At 40.2% G+C, this 22,298-nt stretch overlaps 1 protein-coding gene across 1 annotated transcript; it reads left to right on the top strand.

Annotated features, from left to right (window-relative positions):
- On the top strand, nt 1-7,729 carry dmap1 (DNA methyltransferase 1 associated protein 1). The gene is made up of 10 exons (XM_032573076.1): nt 1-439; nt 2,007-2,098; nt 2,673-2,868; nt 2,981-3,139; nt 3,240-3,407; nt 3,868-4,053; nt 4,292-4,363; nt 4,957-5,029; nt 5,868-6,220; nt 7,009-7,729. Exons 1-10 carry the CDS (start codon nt 344-346, stop codon nt 7,066-7,068), a joined length of 1,455 nt encoding a protein of 484 aa, XP_032428967.1. The 5' UTR covers nt 1-343; the 3' UTR covers nt 7,069-7,729.
- Nucleotides 7,730-22,298: the final 14,569 nt, after the last annotated feature.

The raw sequence follows: 22,298 nt of genomic DNA, 5'->3' as shown, positions 1-22,298 counted from the left end.
TTCCTCTCGGTGTAGTCAGAATGGAATGATCGGCGTCGGTGTTTAGCTAGCTATAGCTCTGCCTTTAAGAACAAAACATTTTGTTTGTTTGCTTTTGTAAATAGTTCACGCGTATTTCCTTAGCCGAAGTAGCTACAATACTAAAAAATATACAAGCATATTCAGGTACTTGGAGTAATTTGAGACAAAAGCTTGAGAAATAAATGCGTTAGCCTTTAGCTTAGGCATCTGTCGTACTGTACCGTTCAGAGAATGAATGAGCGCCTGTAGGTTAGTGAGCGGTAATTCTGTTTGACAGACTGAAAAAAGCGTTTATAAACAGCATAAGAAACATACTATAACTATGGCTACCGGTGCTGATGTTCGGGATATTCTGGAGCTTGGCGGAACGGACAACGATGGTCCCATCAGTAAGAAAGATCTCATCAACTCGGATAAGGTGAGAGAAAGTTTAACAGTTATTGATTTGTTCGAGCGCAGATATATCTTAGTAAATTAGAATAACAAAATATGATTTATTTCTGTTAAGTTGGATGTTTAGGGCCTACAGTTATGAAAACCGGATGTCATTGAAAGTTAGACTATCTTGACCAATACAAACTATTTTAAAAAAAGACATTTTATGCTATAGTCATGAAGAAGACAGTTGTTGACACCCTCCACAAAGAGGGTCAGATACTAAAACGCCACTGATAGAGAGCTGACTGAAAGCATATCAATAAAAAGTTGAGTGGAAGAAAAAAGTGTGATAGCAAAATGTGTATTAGTGTATTATGTGTATTATGGGATAACCACAGCCTTAACATGATTGTAAGGTTTGGTATTATCATACACTGGGGTTATGTATGTAGTGATGGTGAGATGAAGCCTCATGAGGCATTGAACCACTTGTGCACACGAAACCACCTACTGGCCAGGTGTATAATCACAGCCAGCTGTATCTTAACACGTGTGATGCATTGAATTTTTGTCTATTATGGCTCTTGGGAATGACTTCACAAAAGGTGTAGGACGAAATCATTTGTCTACATAAATTATGTATACACATATGTGTATAATAAAATATTGTTTGAATGTATTCTCTGTGTGTAATTATTCCCAAAATAGTAGTGTCATGTGATATGGCATGTTGTGTAATAATGTTTTTCTGTGACTCTAGAAAAATGGCATGGGCTTAATCAGGCAGAGGACAGTGAAAGTGCTTGTGGAACTAGGGAGGGGGTAGTGAATAGGCTAATGCTTGTGTAACTTGGATGATTTCATGCATTTTTATTAAGAAACAACAATTTCTCCACAGTTTTTGGTTTCAAACGATTTCTCTTTTTTGACACTACATGGATGAGGTGTTATTATTGTACCCCAACTCCTTGGAGCACAATAAACACCTCACCTTTACATAAAATAAGAAACAGTGAAAAATACAGTTCCTCATAAGCAAACCTAATGCATCTGCAAATGTTCAGTTCACCTTACCTTGTTAGGGCTTATCAAATCGAAATGTTCCCACATAGGGGAAATCCTCCTCTTTCTCGCCGGCTCCATCCTACTCCTATCCTGTCCTCGCGCTCCTAAATCTCCTATCTATCTATCTCTCTCTCTCCTAAACTCTCCAAACACCAAACTAACTGTCTCAAACTAAATAACCATTATCCAAACTCTGCTATCCAAACTATCAAAACTCTATCCACTCTCTCAACTGACCCCAACTCGCCTACAACAACCCACATTTTGAATGGAGCCTGTGGGGTTTCTAAAGCTGTCAAACCCCGTGCCAAACTCTGAGCCACTTCCCGAAGCAGTCACGTGGTATAGCCGGGCAGCGAGGCTTCGGACGTCATCGTTTTCGGCTCCTCCCCTAATTGAAGCAAGCTTCGATACGCGCTTTACGGAAACGCCCCCTCCATTACTCGACACACGCCTCGAAGCCTCGGCACATCACGTAACATCACTATATGTATGTAACACCATTATAATTCAGATGTATTTTTCCCTGTTACTCACTGCAGAAAAAATCCAAGAAAGCAACTGAGACGCTGACTTTCAAGAGACCAGAGGGAATGCACAGAGAGGTGTATGCTCTGCTCTATTCAGATAAGAAGTATGCATTTCTTCCAAAACATACATTTATGTTTTTTTTTGTTTCTTTAATTCACTTTATATTTCTACAAAATGTTTTGCTGTTTTAGAAACAGAATATTAAATATATAAATTCTTTTGGAAGTCTTGGAAGCCTTTTTCAGGAAAGTTGCTTTCAAGGTGATTGTAAAGTTTATTATGTAGTTCCTCACTCAAAACAAGTTTGTTTGTATTCATTAGGAAATTAGACCATCAATTTGATTTTGATTGGGGAGTTTCAATATATTTTACACTTCTCGTTTTATCCCCAGCAATAATTCTTGATGCTTTAAGTTGGGGAGGTGGGTAAGCATCAAGAATCTGCTCTAAGCCCCCTCTTGTTTGGTTTGACACCATTTACTGAGGCACCAGACCTCGACGCAGCTGTCCTTGGTTTAATTCCTAGGTTTGACATGAAGTAAATGGTGCATTTACTTCATATCATCCCCTTCTCTCTCAGACCTGTTTCCTGTTTAGATACTAACGAATAAAGGCCACTAGTGCCAAAAAAGCAGGAAAAAAAACAACATTGTTTTTTGTCTTTTATTTACCTATAGAGACGCACCGCCTCTGCTGCCTAGTGATACCACTCAAGGTTATCGGACCGTCAAGGCCAAGCTTGGATGTAAAAAAGTTCGTCCCTGGAAATGGATGCCTTTCACCAATCCAGCTCGCAAAGATGGGGCCATTTTCCACCACTGGAGACGGATGGCCGAGGAGGGAAAGGACTACCCTTTTGCTCGCTTTAACAAGGTAAGCTTCACCTGTCCCTTTACAGACGTTTAAGATAAAGACAAAGAATATTTTAAAGTATTCTCCCAATTTTTTTTTAATGATGTTTCTGTTTTCTTATTTGCATGTCCAGACAGTCCAAGTGCCAGTGTATTCAGAGCAAGAATATCAAATGCATCTCCATGACGATGGCTGGACTAAGGGAGAGACAGACCACCTCTTTGACCTGTGCAAGCGCTTCGACCTGCGCTTTGTAGTTATCCATGACCGCTATGACTACCAACAATACAGAGTAAAGTTCCCAGAACTGGTGTTTACTGTTTATGAGAAAAAATCCCAACTCTGAGACATTTGCATTTGGAAATAATGTTTCTGAATTTGTGCATCTTTAGAAACGCTCCATAGAGGACCTGAAAGAACGATATTATAACATTTGCGGTAAGCTGACCAAGGTCCGTGCAGCCTCTGGGACCGAACCCAAGATCTACATCTTTGATGCTGGCCATGAAAGGCGCCGCAAGGAGCAACTGGAGAAGCTCTTTAATCGCACTCCTGAGCAAGTTAGTAATATTTCACCTTCAATATTTCTAAAATCTGATGAAATGTGCTAAATATAAATTATAATTTATAACCAGCTTGCTTAACAATGGTAGAAATAATCTCCTGTGACTCTTTGTGGACTATGTCCATGGTAATCTGCTGGACAACTATAGTTTGGGCCTCAACATGACATTTCTGTATTTATTTGTTATTATAAGCTCAGTGTAATAAGATGCAATTTTCAAGCCAAAATCATCCAAATTAACAAAAATAAAAACTCAAACAATATCACTCTTTTTAAAGAATCTATAAAATAAACAAGTTAATTAATTCACTTGTAAATTGAATTAAGGTAAAAGCAGTAATATATCAATGACTTTCAAATTGATTAAGACACATTTGAACTGTTTATGAAAACTGATTATGTGCTTTCTGTGCCTCTTTAATAAGAAAAATGCACCTCTCTTGTTTGTCCTCTAGGTGGCAGAAGAAGAGTATCTTATTCAGGAGCTACGGAAGATCGAGAATAGGAAGAAGGAGCGTGAGAAGAAGGCTCAGGATCTGCAGAAACTCATCAAAGCAGCTGACACAACTACAGAACTGAGGCGAGCTGAAAAGAGAGTCTCTAAGAAGAAGCTCCCTCAAAAAAGAGACGCAGAAAAACCAGTAAGCAAAGGAACTGCACAAAAAGTTGAAAAAAACTCAATTGAATATGTAAAAAATATAAATCAGTTTTATTTTATGTTTGTTTCAGCAGTTGTCACTCAAATAACCTTAAAGTGTCATTTTCATGTCATCAAAGTAGCAAATTACTCAGATTTGTCCCAACATATTTATTTGATTTTGTGTGATGGCAATCCAAAAGTTGAAAATAAAATCAAATCCTGTAATTTTTTTTCTCCAGGCTGTTCCAGAGACAGCTGGCATCAAGTTCCCTGACTTCAAGTCCGCCGGTGTCACTCTGCGCAGTCAGAGGGTGAGTGTTGCTTCTTCCTCCTGCATAAATAACCTGGTTCTTAAATCCCAGTCGGGAGTCACAAAACTTCTGATGAAATAGAAATCAGAAGAAATCAGACTTGAAACTGCTCTAGTCAGGAATAAATGATCACACAGCTTTCTTTTTAAAGCCATGAAAAACTTTTTAGAAAAAGCAATAAAGTTTTTTTTACTTGGTTTTTCAACCAGTAGCCTGGTGGGTTGGTGCTAAATTTGATGTATGAAAGTAACAGGAGTTTCAAACTTATCTTTTATTATCACTTTGATGATTAAATCTGTTGCTGAACAGCTAATATCTGTAAAAGCAGCAAGAGGATCCTTATTTATCATGAAGACTGATGAGGAGATTCTGATCTCAATGGAAAATGCATTAGCACAGCTGAGGAAGTGGAGAGCCCCTTTGGCTAATCAGTCAGATGCAGTTCACTGGATAAAGACATTTTGATCTGACCCGCTGAAGTGCATTTCATACAAATTAAAAGCCCTGAGGTGAAGCCGTTTATCCTAATATTGCCAGTACCTTAAATCACAGCCCTGCGCTGGTGCGTTTCTCCGTCTCTCTCTGTTATTCAGATGAAACTGCCAAGCTCTGTTGGCCAGAAGAAGATCAAGGCCATTGAGCAGATCCTGGCAGAGCAAGGAGTGGGTGAGTATGAATAAATATTAGCAATCAGCTAACATTTTATAGTTTCGCATGTTCAGCAGTCCTCTGCAGTAAATGTGAGTTTGAGTGGAGCAGGAAAAGTGACAACTTCAGTAGATTAGCAGGGTTCCCATGCAGTCCAGAAAAGTGTGAAGTTTGTCTTTAGTGTTATGTGTTTTTCTTTTTTAATATGTATTTATTTTAGACTGAAAATAAAACAGAAAGACAACAAATTATAAATAAGATCAAACAGTAGTGAAGATATAATCTTCAAAAGCCAACATTAATGAATTTTATAGTCTAAAAGAGGGTGAAGGTTGAAGCACCTACTTATAAATGGCTATACTTCCAACTGATCATCAGGAATGATATCCTCTGAAAGTATAAAAAAATGTATAAATCACCAGAACTATTAAAATCAAAAAATTACACATTTATTAGAAGTTTATTTTCTGTTTTTTGTCTTTCCCACATCTCATTGCAGACCTTACTGTTTTACATTTTTAATTTTAACTGAAGGTGTCTTGTTTCACATTAGTCAGCAACGCACCTCTGTTATCATAAACCTCTGTTTTCAAACAAAATGTTAAAGTGTGCAGGTAATGGGTAGTGATAATTGTTCCTTTTAACACATTAATAAAAGTATTTTACTAAACTGATGAATAGAACTTAAGTGTTTTAAGTACCTGCCTAAGATTTATGAGATAATTTGCTAGACAGATGCATTAGTACACCATGTCCAACCTTTAACTTGCCACAACATCCTCACAGCTGTCAATTCATCAAAGCTTCTCAAGCTGACTTTATTCATGTCTTCTGTACCTCATTCCTTTGGGTCTAGATCTCAACCCGATGCCCACAGAGGAGATAGTGCAGATGTTCAACGAACTCCGCAGCGACCTTGTGCTCCTGTATGAACTGAAGCAGGCCCACAGCAACTGTGAATACGAGCAACAGATGCTCCGTCATCGCTATGAGGCCCTACTTAAAGCTGGCAGTGGGGCCGGGTGTGGAGGCCTCACGGGAGGAGGGATTGCTGGAGTCCCACAGGGTGGAGATCTCAGTGCTGTAAACAGCACTGCATCCTCCATTCCAGCGGTAGAAGCTCAGTCGTGGCCCAACATAGATGATATCAAGCTGGAACCAAAGGAGCAGATCATTGACGTTGTAGGAGCGCCACTCACTCCCAACTCGGTAAGCATAGACTGAGCCAAACGTTTTTGAACCATTGCAAATGCTTGTGTGAAGAAATCTTGCACTGTCTTTTTTAAGTTGTTTTATAAATCCTAAGATTATAACTTTACAAAGCTCAAAAAATGAGCTTCATGCTCATTATTTGTGAGCACAAAGCTCACAAATAATGAAATGCTGCTACACAATGAGTTTAATGGTCTTGTTTTTTATATACATACAAAACTTTGAATACTGGTGATTCAAAGTCAGTGACCTGCTGCAGTCTAAGCCGAATAAAATATACATGTGACATCTTCTACTGGTTAATGTTGTCCAACAAGGAGTACCTGGACTAAGCATCCAAGGTCCCAGATGAGAACTATCCATCTACACACCCGTCCTCAATCCGTTCATCCATCTGCTTGGCTATCAGTTCATAAATATAATTTCAGTTATGGATTACGTCTGCATTTGCCACATCTGGCTTCTTCTGGAACAGAATTATGATGCACACCTCACATCTATGACGTAAAAGTCGAATAAAATGCAACATGACCGTTCAGACTTCAGATGCTTCGTAAATTGTCGACAATGTACCCAATTTAGTGCCGTTTACGGGAGTGGATTTTTTTGGGAGTGAAAAGATCGGAATTGGGCCGCTCAGACTGCCACAAAAAATCCAGATTTGGTTTACATTTGCCATCTGTGTAAACATAACATTAGTGGGCTAAACATGTTTAATCCTTCACCGAAGAAGGTGTGATCTCTGACATTCTCTAATACGATTGTCCTTCCATATCCCTTTGCAGCGCAAGCGGCGAGAGTCTGCTTCCAGCTCGTCTTCAGTAAAAAAGGCGAAGAAACCCTGATAAGAGCTCATACAGTCTGGAGGACAAACGACTGGGTTACTTATCCTGATGACAGTGGAGTGCCCGGGAGTCTTATGGCCGGACAAGATGGACACAACCAGGGCGGTCACCATATTACTGTCCATTTACGCAGACACACCACCGACTCCACACACACATAAACACAACCCCTCACCTACTAACGAGACCTCTCCAAACCCTCCCCGTCTGGCCGTGACAAAGGCAATGACTGAGTGACATTTCATTCCATTACTGCTCGTCTCCCTGCCTCCACCACCGGTTGCCCATAGATGAGGCAAGAGCAACTGTAAATTGCAAGGCTGAACTAATCGGGACAGGGTGAAGAAGGTGGGAATGACTGGGTAATTGAAATGAATTGGAATGAAAGACCAGAGGCAGGGAGTGGGTGGACCTGGAACCGCAATGCTCATTGGAGTCATCTGAGTTTTTTTTTTTTTTTTTGTAACCTCATAATGCAATGGTGTTTACTGGAAATGTGTTCCAGTGTCATCTTGCAGAGCTGGATCCCTCTAGACTTGGAGTTTTGTTCTCTTCCTTCTGTCTATTTTTATGTTGAACTGTCTTAATGTTCTTTTATGATTACTTCAAAAAATGTTCTGCTTACAAAAAACAACAAAATAAAAATGATTTTCTTTTCTAACTGTGTCTAGTTGTTTCTTTTCAGATGGTGTGGACTTGGAGGGTAATAAGTGTTGAATACAGATTTGTTCAGAAAATTGTAGGATCCTGACATTCTTACCTTACCTGTCATCTAAGTTAAGTGACAACTAATGACTCCATTAATATGATAATTAAGCAGAGCCAATGAAACTTCATTAAGTTTCCCCCTTCTCATAATATTGCTAATTGCTTGTCAATTATGGTGTTTAGCCTACTTAGGCATTAATTTCTATGCAAATTTTGAATATGTTTGCCAGGAGAAGGACAGTTTTTGATTTGGGGATACGCATTAGTAGTTTATCAGGCTTTGAAAAAGTATTGTTACCCTCTAGAACAAATGTGTCAAATTCAAGGACCAGGGGCCATATGTGGTCATAGATGTCTAAAATGATAACTTCCCAGATCTAAAGTTTGTATTTTCTCTGTGTACTGTCAGGACTCTCTGTGACCCTGAGTATACAAACAAAGCTGCAATGGAATGGTGTAGATCAATTCATATTTATGTATCAGAAATTTAGACCTAAATCTAATTGAGAATCTTAGGCAAGACTTGAAACTTTAAATTCACAGATTCTGTCTGGTGCAAAAATTTTAATCTGTAACATGGCCCTTTTACATTTAGTACAAGTATGTATACATTTTTGGAAAATATTTCTGGATCAATTTATAAAAAATGTTTTGAAATTGTACATTTTTAAAGCAAAATAATCATGATTTGATCTAAACCTTTCCATACAATTAATTAATTCATTAGTCCAAATCCCATTTTAATTTCCCTTTTAAATTATGGTGATTGTTTATGATGTCTTATATGTGTTATGGAAGGCATCTGACTTTCAGATACAAAATAGAAAAATATGTCACTATTTTGAGGTTTTTATTTGTACTTTTTTTTTTTTTTTGCAACTATGTCTTTTAGAGATTCTCCAGATGTTTCACAGACTTGGCTCTGTGCATGGCACATGTCGAACATTTTAAGAAAATCTAATGACAAAACGTCTGCTTGTATTTTTCCAATTAATTTGTTTACAAATTTAACCTTGTTTACATGAGCAATATTATTTTTGTCATTTCAAGATTTTGCAGCACCTGATGTTTTGTCATAATACTAATAGCCTCTTATCTCTGTTTCTTCATCTTTAACTTGCAGAAAATAATATACCACCTACAGCAACATTTCAGCTATGTCCTACAATTTGTAATGAATCTTTTACTTTAGTGCCTTTTGAGTCATTTTTAACTTAGTTAGACCCGGGGTTACTGTTTGGAGTGTTGCTGAGATTTTAGTGAACATTTGAAGCCTTTAATTTTCAGTTTAAAAGTTTTGCGTCATTGATTTCGTAAAAAAAAAAAAAAAAAAAAACATGAAAAAAATCATATTTTTGCTTTATCTTCAAATTCAAAATTCTGCCCTCTTGGAATGTGCATTAATCATTAATCAATACTGTAATCCACCTACTTCTTATTCACAGCTTCAGTAAGCACTGCTAAGGTTACAGTAGTATACCCATCCTCACTCTGAAGGCCATTTGATTGAGACGGAGAGAGAAAAAGAGTGAGAGGAGGCAAGTAAACATGGGTAAAATGGATTCCCTGTGTCTATATTTCATGTTGAAAATTGGCTCATAAATCCAGTGGCTTGATCTATGGAACTCGTCGTTGGCTGAAAAAACCTCCGTAAATGTGTAATTTCTCCCTTGACAGAACACAGCCGAAAGGCTATCTTTCTTTCGCCTCCTCCTCCTCCCTTCTCTCAGCCCTTCTTCTCTGTCTTTCATTCTCTCTCTCTCTCTACAGGTCGGCTGTTGGATTAATGCCCTCCCCCCTCCTCTTCTCTCCTTTCATGCTCCTCTGATATCTTCTTCATCACTGCCCATCCATTTATTAAAACTGGGGCTTCCTTGCTACATCTCTTAGTATCAAAAGCCATCCCAAGTCACAAGGCTGATATAAGATGGAGATATAAAATGAGAAGGTTGTAAAAAAAAAAATACTAGTGTAAATAGAAAATCAGCAGGTAGAGAACTATAGTCAGCCAAGTCTGAATGATAAAGACCCCCATAGCCCCAATCTAGCTCGCTCCGCCATGAACTCCATCCAGGCTCTGATGTGAAAAGCATGAGGCAGAACACCACAGGAGAGTGTCTCATAATGTGGCTGGGATGGGATCTCTTTATCAAGGCCAGGCCGAGGCTTTAATCACGGCCTAAGAGGTGTGCCGGCTTTTTATCATAATTGAACTGTAGCCAGGCTAATCGCTGGCATTTGTCACTGTCGACCGGCTGCTCGACTACACCGGCGGCCCAAACTGCTGGTGGGGAGATGTGATGGAGTCTTGGTTCTGGAAGTGTGGTACCAAGAGGGCTGCTCTGCCCTCAGGATTGTGCTTTCGCAAAATTGTGATTCCCGCATACTTCCAGCTACATTTTTTCTTCTATTTCTATCAATTTTTTGCAGTTGATACTTCATGTTCCATTCGTACATGGTTCACTGATGTTGTTGGGTTTACCTGCTTTAGCTTTATGATATGATGCTTCGGTTTCTGTGTCATTTACAGTGCCCAAAGTGTAAACTACTTTCTGGTGTAGCTATAGTCCATTTAGCCTCCTGTCAAAAAAACTCCTGGAGCTTGACAGACAACACTGTGGCAGTAGACCAGATCCAACCCATTAAAATTAACATTTTAAATAATAATGGTAATACTTTCTTCTTTTATTATTTTTGTTTGGCCAAAACGATGTCTCCTTACTCACCGTAGCTTTAGGTACTAGAAATCGATCAAATTTGTCTCTGGGACAGTCTCAGTGAAGTTGGCTCAATGTTTGCAGTTTATTTGAACTTGTTACATGAACAAAAAAGACTTAATCAATCAAACTCTAACCTTTCCATCATGAGCAAGACCAAGAGCTGCTGATGGAGTTGCAGATTTGCACAAGGCTGCTGGGCTGCAGGAATTAAATCCACATTCCTGTAGCTGAAAAATTTGTTTAGTATTATGTACAATTAAGCCTAATATCACTAATTTGTCTTAGACTTCAAAGAATGTACATATATTGCATGTGCTTTATTAAAGTCTATTTTAAAAATGTGTTCTTAATTTGGCATTTGCTTGACAACAAAAAACACAATTCACTTTTTTTTACTCTTGTAAGCAAGTTCCTACAGTAAGGGACTAAATTATATGCTTCAACCAACCAAGAAATGAAAATGTATTGCTGCATATCTTGTTCTCTGTTTTCATGATCTAACACAACAAAACGGACAAAGCTCAAGAACTTTTGTACCACTGAAATAAAATGCCTGTCAGTATTTGAACAACTTTGTATTTATGACAGTGGCATAAAAAGTTAGAGCACCACTGAAATAGAGCACCGCCGACATACATCACAGGTATCTCTGGATATGATTAGATTGCTACTGATTTCTCTTTTTGGTAATGTCACCAATTTCCTGCGCAGTGAAGAGACAGCATCTGTGCATTAGCATTTGCTCCAACATTTGTGCCATAAAAACGTCCAAACCAGACTCTCGCCCCCATGCCCTTCTCTCATCTTCACATCTCTTCGACTTTCACCTTCTCCTGTATTTGGGTCACCTTGAGGGAGCAAACTTTTAATCATCATTCCACATCAAATTCACCTGTGCCCTCTGGGACGCTGAGCTGCAACAATGAGGAGGGGAGTTGGGGGAGATAAAGTACCCACAGGGCTGGACAGTTGATGTCATTTTCACTGGATGTTTTTTCGCTGGTGGGTGGGAGAGGCCTACGACAACACAAACTCAATCACTAGTGCTAAGCAGTGCTTACAGCTAGGAATTAACCCCACTGTCCACTCTCCACATTCAAGCCCCAGGGAGGAAGAGGAGAGTGAAGTGGAGTGGAGCAACCAGGTGAACTAAATCTGGACTTCCCTTTTTCCAGGGCTGTTGCTCTTTGGAACATCTGCAGGGAGACGCTGTTGCCTTTCAAGATGTCCTACCTTGAAACGGCTGATGCAGAGTGACAGACGTGCAATTTTATAATGAGGAGGAACTGAATTTTCCAGTTGGAAGTTTTGATCCATTGTTGTTCTGATCAAATATTAACACCAACGTGGACATCTTGATGAACCTTCTCTATCCCTGCTCTGTACATCTGGTGTTTTAAAAAGAAGAGATTAATTCACCATGGGTAAAATTTGAAATTATCCACATTTCTGCCATTTTATTTGATCACGTTTCATTCACGCTTGCTTCAGTTTAGAAATCAAAATGGCATGTGGTTTAACTTTTGGGATCAACAACATGAAAATTGGTAATCTTCCAGGATTGTTATTGACTTTGGGCTTAACGGTTTGTGTGAAGAAAAAGCAAAAACAGAGGAAAAGTGTAAGGAGGTAATTATTTTTCCATCGCACAGAATTTTAGCTTTTATGCTATTTTTCCGCTTTTCTGTAAAAAGGGTATGCCCTCCCCTGTTCTATTTATGACTTAACAGCACTTGTTAGGTTGGATATATTTTCACATATTTTATTATTCATTGTGGTCCACAGAATTGATAGCAGAAGGCCAGGCAGTGTCAGGAAACGGTGGTTCATTCAGCTCCGGCCTGTAGTTGCAGGTCCACTTATCACCAAGACCAGGATGGAGAGTCGAGCCCCCCTCTGTTCTCCTGTTGGTGCTCAGAAACAAATCAGTTTGATTTGATTTGTCAGTGAGAGACAGAGAATCTCTGAACAATGTGTGACAAGGGTTTCTTTGCCAAACCAATGCAATGAATGTCTTTTTCTCTCTTTAACTGCACAAGTTCAGTTTCAACAGAAGAGGCAGGCAGGGGTGAGGGGAGAGAAAAATCCAATTTACCATGTGGATCCACAGCTGTCACTGCGAGGGAATTAAACATTAACCATAACTCACAGTGGGTGTTGAGCAGGTCAGCAAAAGGCATGGAGGGAAACATCACTCTGGGGTGCAATAAGAAAGGATTTTAACCTATGACTCCTGCAATAATGCTGCTAGTAAAAATCCTCCTCAGCAACAGCAGCTATTTACTGTGCTGGTTAACAATCACCCAAGAGTTTGAAAACTTCACATTTGTCTGTTTTACAAACCAGGAGGAAATGCATAAACTGTCAGCATAAACACAATGTTTTCCCAGCCGCTGAGTTCTGAAGAAGTTCCTGTGATACTCCATGAAGGGGGGGAGAGAGGAGGGTTTGGTGAGATGCTGTAGCAGCAAGCCGTCCCGGTGTCATCACCCACACAGGCTGACTACTTGCCTGGCTGGCCCGCCACCACCAGAGCCTCAATTACCTGACTGACGTTTCATTAGCGCCTGCAGCTGATCCCGTGGCTGAGAGGCAGCGGGGCGCAGAGGAGCATGGAGGAGGCTTCAACGCATTACATTCCCCTGCGCTGTCAGTGTCACAGCTCCGAGTGCAGCCACACAACCCACTCATTACTTTGCCGTCATTTAGTTCATGCTCTTATTAAGTTGGACTGTGTATACTAAAATAGAGCTGCATGGCTGAGTTTTATCTGGTGACACCGGCTTGGAGATGACATTCACAAACCTGCCCCGGATCGTTGGAGGAGCCGGGGGGAGGAAGAGAGGGAGGCTGTCGGTGCATGCATGAGACAAATCAATCTGGTGCAGCGTGTTGATCAGAAGTTTATTTGCTATCATGTACGTGTTTGGGACCAAATATGTGTGGCTGCACTCCCTGAACTGATACCTGGGTTGGTGCACGGCCTCTTCATCCTCGAGGGTTAGCAGAGGCCATGTCAGAGATGATCCAAGGCGAAGCTGAAGGGGGGCTTAGCGAGACCCCAGGCCTGAGCCTCTTCCGCACAGCCCACGCTTGACTGGCCTCTCCTTCCCATTTGTCATCCTGGGCCAGTAAAACCACCGGAGAGATTAGGGCAGAGCAGAGGGACTGGAGGAGTAGCAGGGAATAAGAGGATCAGTTAAGCTATAAACACAGACAAGTTTGTGTCTCTCACCCACTCGGGCACAGTGACAGTTTGTAATGGCTGTCAAAAGTTCGCTGGGTGCAGTACATCTTTCTTTAAAGAACGCTGTAGTGTCTGATTGTACCAAACAGCAAGGACAAGAGTTACGACAGCTTTACGCCCCCCCCCCCCACACATTTTGATCAGATGTTGTATGAAAAGTGGGCAGAGCACGTTAACCGTATCGACCCATATTGACCCAAGCTAATGAACCGTGGCCCAGCGAGGCCGAGAAAATACAAAGGTTTGCTATAATTACAAATCTGTGGCACAGACCATTAGTCAAATCCGGATAGCTCCTTCATTTCCATATTTTTGAATATTGTACTTAATTATGCAAAGGGGACAGTGAGGTAGATGAGAAGTTTTAAGAAAGCCTCATAAAGTCCTTATTAAGAGCAGAGGGGATTAATGACAGTTAATATGAGGGCAATCAAACATTTAATGCAAAGGCCCTCCTGCAGGCAAACACTATTTAAATGAGTCAATTAGACATTCATTATCTTGGAGCCTATAAGTGGGGTGAGATCTGCATAAATGTTGGTGCAGAGCATTGCTGCCTCCTAAAAAAAATGGAACAAATGAAATATTAAAAAAGTTAACAAGTGTGACACAGAAAATGCACAAATATTGATAGCTAGAGGGCTGGTTACATGTTGCCATCAAATCAGAGGAGAATGCATGATTTCCATCGGAGATTGTCTCATAAATCATAATTATTGAGTTAGCATGATCTCTCCTCCCAATTAGCCATGTAACATTGTTTGAGAAGAAAGGCAGAGAGGAACAAGAGAAGTCCTCCTGATGTCCAAATGTAAAATCCCAACAAACCTTCCTCATGCATGCACCCAAGTTCGCCAAATCACTCCGGTTCTGATGAACCTCACTACAATGCGCTGATATATAACAAAAACATACACATTCTGCAGAGGATGACTTGAATAATGTACCAAACTATGTAGATATATCACTGTCAGGACTTCCCTCCTCCTCATCCAATCCCTCTTTCTTTCCTTCTCTCTCTCTCTCTCAATGTCTGCCTCCACTCTTGTCAGTTGCCCTAGCACACAATTACTGTGCGTGATTGCTATCAGGCGGGACGGTCGGGGAGGCTCCCAAATTAGGGCCTAAATAGGATTTCCTACACGGCGAAGGGCACAGGCCTGGACATGGTAATGAAAGCCTATACATCACAATCAGGCCGACAATCCTATTCATACTGCAACACATTACTCTCACTCCTCATAATTATAGAGGGGTGACAGACGGGCCTGTGAGGCACGGTGGAGGAGCAGCGAGGTGGCAGCAGGAGGGGGAAGTATAGCTGGAGTGGCGACACGGTTTTTGAGTGGCTTCCTCTCCTCACTCGTGATCTCCTGATACCTGCACTGACCAGATTAGGTGGGTTCCGTTCTGCTTACTTCTACCATGCAGATACAGTACACCAGGAGTGTCAAACTCATTTTCATTTTGGCTCTTGTTAAGGTCACGAATGTCCTCAAAGGGCCGATTGTGACAGAATGTTTAGATAAAAATACCCATTAACAAAATGTTAAAATATTAAAAAAATAACTGTCTGTATTCAATGAGTACTTCTTAAAATTAAATAATATTGGACATCTTTTCACATTTATGTAATTTGGCACTGTACAGATAAAAACTTGTTTGATTTGATTGATAAAATGATATTTAAAAGACATGAAAGTGTTATACTGAAGGGTACCGGACCTTGAATTCGACACGTGTGCAATATGAAGTCATGAAAGAATTAGAACAACTTGTGAAAGTCTGAGTGTTTTCGTTTTAATTTATTATTTTATGTGGACAGAAGGACAATACTGAAAAATGCAACAAATTTAAAACAGGAGAAAAGACATTTTAAAATATAATTTTCTGAATTTTATTTAAAACAATACAGTTTACGGTGAGCAATACTTCAGATGGTTAAAATAGCACATCACGTTCAATTGATTCAAATGCTTTTACTCAGTATTTTGACAGAAATGTGGCGGTGGATTGGAAGATTGTGTTCAGGTGCGATTGTAACACTCTGCCATGCTGCCTGGACAGAAGATCTGCAAAGCAGGTGACAGGTAAACAAATACACTCATACTCCAAAACCATGGTAATATAGGAGCAAATTAAAAAGATCTCAGCGGAATAATGAATAATTCTGGCCAGTTTATGGAAAATATTCTACAACTGGAGAGAATTCAGACCAACTACCACATTCATGTTCTGACAGTCCAACAGTTCACCTTGAAAGCAGAATGCGAGATGCTTAAAGAAAGCAGAGACTTACTTAAGCTGCACATCTCTCCAGGAGACCTACAACAGCCTTTTGCTACTGTTGATACTGTATGTAAGTGCATATCCGTTTAATCAGAAAGAGACACCACATGTTAAATTTTCATGGGAAGTAAACAATACGGGAGCCTTTGCTTTCTGGGAGAAACAGACTGAAGTTTTCCAGAGAATACCTCAATTCTGTTGACATCCTTCATTTGTTGAGTAAAACAAAGCATGTTTTTGTCTTTTCAGAGAAATAGGTCACTTTCTTTAAGTAGGTGGATAAAAAATAAAGATTAGACACCAATATGTGATCATTTCTCACTCTATTACAATATTTAATGGGGAAAGGTCCTATTTTTTTCACATGACAAGATCTGCTCTGGAATTTAGGCATCTTTTCCCCAGTGGAACAATTCTTCCACTGGGACAATGACTGCATCTTCCATCAGAGTGACTGACACAAGCACAAGCCCCCACACATGAACCAACCCCCCCGCCCCCTCACACTGAGACATGTGATGAGAAGTGTGTGTTTGCGTGCGGGTCTGTGTGTGTGTGTGTGTGTGAGGGGGGGCCTCTTTGCGATCAATACCCTGAGTAGGAATCAGCGATGGGAAGAATAAGACAATGGCCTATCAGATTGAGGTTGACTTCTCCTTGTATGTGTGGCAGGCCTGCAACAATAGATTGGCCCAGAAATCCGATGGCACTTGCCGACAGAGGGAAAAAAGTGGGGAGACAGATGAAAAGAGAGATTGCTAATGCTCTTCAAGCAGGCATTTTAATCTGTGACACTGGAGGGATTTGGTGAAAGCCATTATCAAACAGCGACCCTACCACCCCACCTTCCTCTCTGCCCTTTTTCTATTCTGATAAGCAACCTTATCAGAGCTCTTGGCGGAGAACACGGATGTGCCTGTGTGTGTATGCATCCACATGTGTGCATGTGTTTGTGCTGCTAAATAGGATATTCCAAATGGGATGCATAGTCTCCAAGAAAGCTCTATTTTATCGATGTAAATCAATTTAAGAACTCAGTCAAATGGTAAGCATAGCAAAGTGGATTCAGATCACAATAACCTGGATCTCAGAAGAAACAAACGTGTCCCACAAAGAGACAAAATGAGCTTGGTGGTGTGTATTCACCGCCAAGGCCTGGGGGGAGAAGCAACCTTGATATTGTCTTGATGAGTGTCTAACCTGCAGATGACTCCCATCTTATGACTGCATCACAGTATGAACGTAAAGATAAATGAGATTAAGTTAAGTTTCTGCTCACCACAGATTCTATTTGTGGAGTGACTTGGAAAAGTTTTCAACCCCCTTGAACTTCTTCACTTTTTGTCACATTTTTATTGGAATTTTGCACGACAGACCAATAAAGGCTGATGTGCAGAGTTAGTTTCTGCCACACATATATTTTTTCACGTGGACCAAAAGGTTCAGTTCAGATGAGACTTCTTGGGGCTTTCTTTTAATAAAGCTATTTTAAATACCAAAGAGTACCTTAGTATCTACAGTATGTGTAGCAACTGCTTGATGCTCTCGTGCCAAAATCTGGACCAAAATCTCTAAGGAATGTTTTCGATACTTGATTTAATCTGGGAAATGAAAAATTAAAGCAGTTTAGAGGGAAAAAGGGATCCAAACAAATACTAGAAATGTGTGCCTAATACAGTAGCCAGTAAGTGTCTGTCATCTGTCTTCAAAATGGTGGGGGTTGACTTGTGTGTGCTTGAGTGAGTGTGCAGAGATTCACATATTTGCATGTGAGTAAAGCCTCTGTGTGTTTGGTGTGTATGTGTCTGCTCAACATGGTGTCATTTCTATGATCAGGACAATCCATCAGGCTTTGCTGCTCATTAATCACCAGGGAGACACACACATACACATACACACCTTTGGGATCAGGGCAGGCAGTGATGAACAGTGAGGTTAGTTTAGTGGAGCACTAACACCTGGACCACAGAGAGCAAGTAAGTCCAACGTGACGTGAAAAACCTGCAGTGACAGGATCTGCAACTCAAAAATCTAATTCAAACTTGAATTAGATTAACATATTAATCCTTTTAATATGTTAAAGGATTATCCTTTATATTCTAATAACAAATTGACGCATTTTTACTTGTACACCATAATGAATTCTTTATATGATGTATCAATATTTTTATCATGTGACATAGCTGAAGTCTGCTTTTCATCTTAGTCTTTGTTCTCACAGTTTGAGTTTGGTGAGAGTTTTGCTGAGTCTTAACACTTACATCTGAACGTTTTACAAGAAGTTACAAGAAGTGTTGGAAAGGTGTGGCTAATTCTTCCTCACGCATAAGTTAATTTAACTGCTTTATTTTTATTTGGACCTGAAATTTGTTAAAATGTTCTTAGAGAGCCATTTTAAACACATGTTGTGAATTCTTAAGGTTCTAAAGTTACATGACTTTTAATTTGATGTTGGATGTACTCTGTGTGTTGGCCCCTGTATGTACCTGTCTTATCCAGACTGAAGCTAATTTACTGCTGGGAAAGTGTTGCCTGAATTTAACAAACAATGGACATCCGTGGACGTCTTATTAATGCCCATTTCAGGTTGGCCAATCTTTATTCTGATTTAGCCAAGAAGAAATCTGTGAACATTTGACTTTTTCAGCCTAACTGTTCTGTAAAAAGTAGACAGAGACGTTGCAGAGCTGCTTTTTAAACCTTTATGACAAAGGCAGCCAATTTTTTTAAACCTCATTCAGACATCAAGTATCATCTTGATATGAACTATGATTCACTTTTCAACAATTTTTATGTGATTACACTTAAGGCAAAGTCACATTCTCTGTATATTGAGAGCAAAATTTTCCCCTTGCTAAGAAATTACTTTGCCAAGTTTTGGGAATCAATAAGACATTTACTTAAAATAAAACATACACTAGCCAATGTCTCTCTGAACCATCACAGTCAGTTTGACAGAGGTGTCTAGCCTTGAGTACAGCTTTATCCACTGGATATCTTCAGGGAGTATGGATGAAAAAAATACCCTTTGACTTTTATACCCTCTGTTAGGATGCATGGCCTTCAATGCAGTTCTTATTTCAAACTGTGGTTGTTGCTGCAGGTCAGATTTTCCTCTATTTAACCACTGCACCGATAGGAATCTGTAGATAAAGTGCATCCAAGTCTAATTACAAAATTTACTCTTACAAGCCACTTTTATAGACATGTAAAATTCTGTAATAAATATTTTCTCTGTGTTTACATTCAACCATGTATATACTTGTAAAAACTAACATGCATCCAGAACCCACCACGGTTTTCTTCCTGCTTGTTTATCACCAATCTTTAAGTTACAGAAATGGTGTTTTGCACATCCTACAGCAGATATAAACCATGTGCAGTCAGGATTGTAAAAATATCTTTGATCTTTTGAAGCTTTAGTGTGGCATTTAGTTGCAAAATTAAAGATTTTGCTTTTTATTATATAAGTTCATTACAGAATATGTATATGACCGATATAAGTTAAAAAAAATCTTACATCAGTCATAGCAGATAATGGTGAATTTTAGAAGCTAGACTAATGTTTGTCCCACCATTTTGTGGATGCTACTTTGATGCACATCACCTGAATATATGTTGCTGCTGACCAAATTTGTCCTTTGGTGATAGCGCTTCCAAAGAAATTTTTGTTCCATTATTTTGGTCTGGTTTTTATGTACTTTCAGTAGGAGACAAGCAGAATGTTCTGCCCTTTAACAGTAGCAAATGAGTTGTCACTAAGGATCTGAACACACAAATGTGGCTGTTGGTGATCTTAGACACTAAAGGACTCTGTAAATTTCTTGAACCGATATTTCATTGCGAGTATGTCATTGTTGGATGGTGGATGCCACCTTTACAGTCTGGAAGTCTTGTCTGTGTCTCCATTTGTGGCCTCTCACTATGGATCATCAGATCAGAGCGGAGCAGTCCTCCATAGAACCAGCGTACTGGCTAATTCAGTATTGATCCTGGCCTCTGGACCAATTTCCACTAGTGTTTGGTTTGGGACTACAGTTTCGGTCATGCTCTGGCTGTCCCTTAGAGGCCATGGAGAAACCTCTGCTGCTCTCTTATCACTCAGACAGAAATCACACTCGCAAAAAAGTGTGTGGAAGGGATAGAGATGTGGAGTGAAAGGCGAGAGGATAGTGCTGCCAGCTTGCAGAGAAAGGGGGAGAGGTCATTAGTGAGTGGTGATGAGTTCTCAACTTTGAAAGAACCCACTCGAGTCAGGCTTTGTGTGAGTCTGTAGTGGATTATATAGTCTACACCAGGGATCTGCAACTCCAGTCCTCGAGGGCCACAGTCCTGCAACTTTTGGATACATTTCTGCTCCAACACACTTGAATGAGGTTTGAATTACCTCCTTGGTATATTAGTAAGTTTTGGAAAAGCCTGTTCATTAACCATTCATTTAATTCTGGTGTGTTGGAACAAATGCATCCAAACATTGCAAGAGAGTGGCACTCAAGAACTGGAAATGCAGGGTCTATGGTTAGCACCTATGGACTGATACCTACTGATTCTGAGTCAGGAAAAATTTAGAGTTGAGTTGTCATCAGCAGGTAGAGACGTTACACAACTGTTTCTGTTGGAAAAGGGGCCACATACATCTCAGCGTCTGGTTTGTTCCCTGTTCTCCACGATGTTGTTTGTTCTGTAATGTTCTCAAATAAACTTTTAAAGTGTTCCAAGAACAGCTGTGTTTATATTGAAAATTACTTGTACGCAATATTTTGCACTATTCTGGGTGACCCATAAATGCAATCACTGCACTATTATGGGTAAGGACATGAATACAGCATTTTCCAAGTTTACTTTCTAAAAAACAAATAAAACAACAAAAAACACAATATGAAATCATTTTTCTTTTACATTTCAATCATGAACTACTTTGTATTTGTAAACCCTAGTTGAGTGAATTGAACTTTTTAGCTGTAAAGTGGCAAAGTATGGAGAATTTTGAAGGGTGCGATAACTTTTGCAAGAATCTGTCTGAACTACCAGCTTTTATTTATTTATTTTTGCTTTACTTTTTCTGGTTCCTCGCTGACTGGGACACAGAGGTCAGTTCTTACTGAAGGTTACTGTGGGGCTTTGGTAGAAAGGGTGATATGACAAGAGGGGATTCGTTAGTATTATATGGCTAAGTAAATGTCTGTTGACCCAGGCCAATGACAGCCAGATACAAACTCCTGATGCTCCAATCCAATTTCTTACACACACCCACAGAAGTAAGAATGGATGAGATAAAGCGCCCCACATTCCTTGTATACCTCCTTTCTTTTCTTTACCTCTTCTCTCTCCTTCTCCACTGCTGCTGTCTACACATTGCTGTCCTCACCTTCTTCTTTTTATCTTCCCACCTCTCACTCCCCATCCCTGCCTGTGTGTCCTCTCCCTTCCCTACCTGTCCCTTCTGCCTCTCCCACGCCAGCTTGCCTCTGTCTCCCTTTTTCTTCCTTTCTAGGAACAACATTCCTTGGACTAATTGTGATTCTGTCAGCAGGTAAATGCTTTGTGACCGGTCGCTGACAGTCACGCCAGCCAGCCAGCCAGCCAGCCAGCCAACCCCCACCCCCTCTCCTTGGTTGCCTCTGACAGTCATTGTGAGGCAGACGGGACTGCTCCAGCGACACTGGCAGTCAGTTGGAAGGCAGTGTATATGGACGTGGCCTCTCAGCTGAATAGCGAGACTCCAACTGTCTGCGAGTGTGTGACACTCCCATTACCCTGCCACGGAAAAAGGTAGACAGCCAAAGAACGGCTGGATAATGCACTGTCTGACTGACAATACACTTTACCCCTCACACACTGTGCTTCTCACCTCGTCTCTGGGCCGATGACAACGTCGACTTGATACTGTCAGGTTCGGAGGCAGCCGGTGCGACATGTCAGCGTCAACACTGTTGACTCCTGATGTTTAACATGAGAGCAAATGCAAAAGAGGCTGGGTCAGGTGGAAATGGAAAGTGATGATGAATGATGGATTAGAGAGAATACAGGAAAAGCAGTATTTTCATCGTGAATCCCAACACCTGTCATGAGGAAATCTTTTCTGTTACAACCAACAAAAAGCTGAAATAATATTTTATTATAAAACTGTCGACAATATTTTCTTGGAAAAAGGAAAATGTGTCTCAGTGCAGCGCTTTGACGACCACGCTTGGCTAATTAAAGCCGGCTGTTGACAGTTGTCAACATGACCCTCAGCTTGATGCTCCCCAGAGGGTCTTGTTAGC

The sequence above is a fragment of the Xiphophorus hellerii genome, chromosome 9 (assembly GCF_003331165.1).
Source record: "Xiphophorus hellerii strain 12219 chromosome 9, Xiphophorus_hellerii-4.1, whole genome shotgun sequence".
Lineage (NCBI taxonomy): Eukaryota > Metazoa > Chordata > Actinopteri > Cyprinodontiformes > Poeciliidae > Xiphophorus > Xiphophorus hellerii.
The sequence above is the reverse complement of the archived record's forward strand: the minus strand, read 5'-3'. Positions and strand labels throughout refer to the sequence as shown.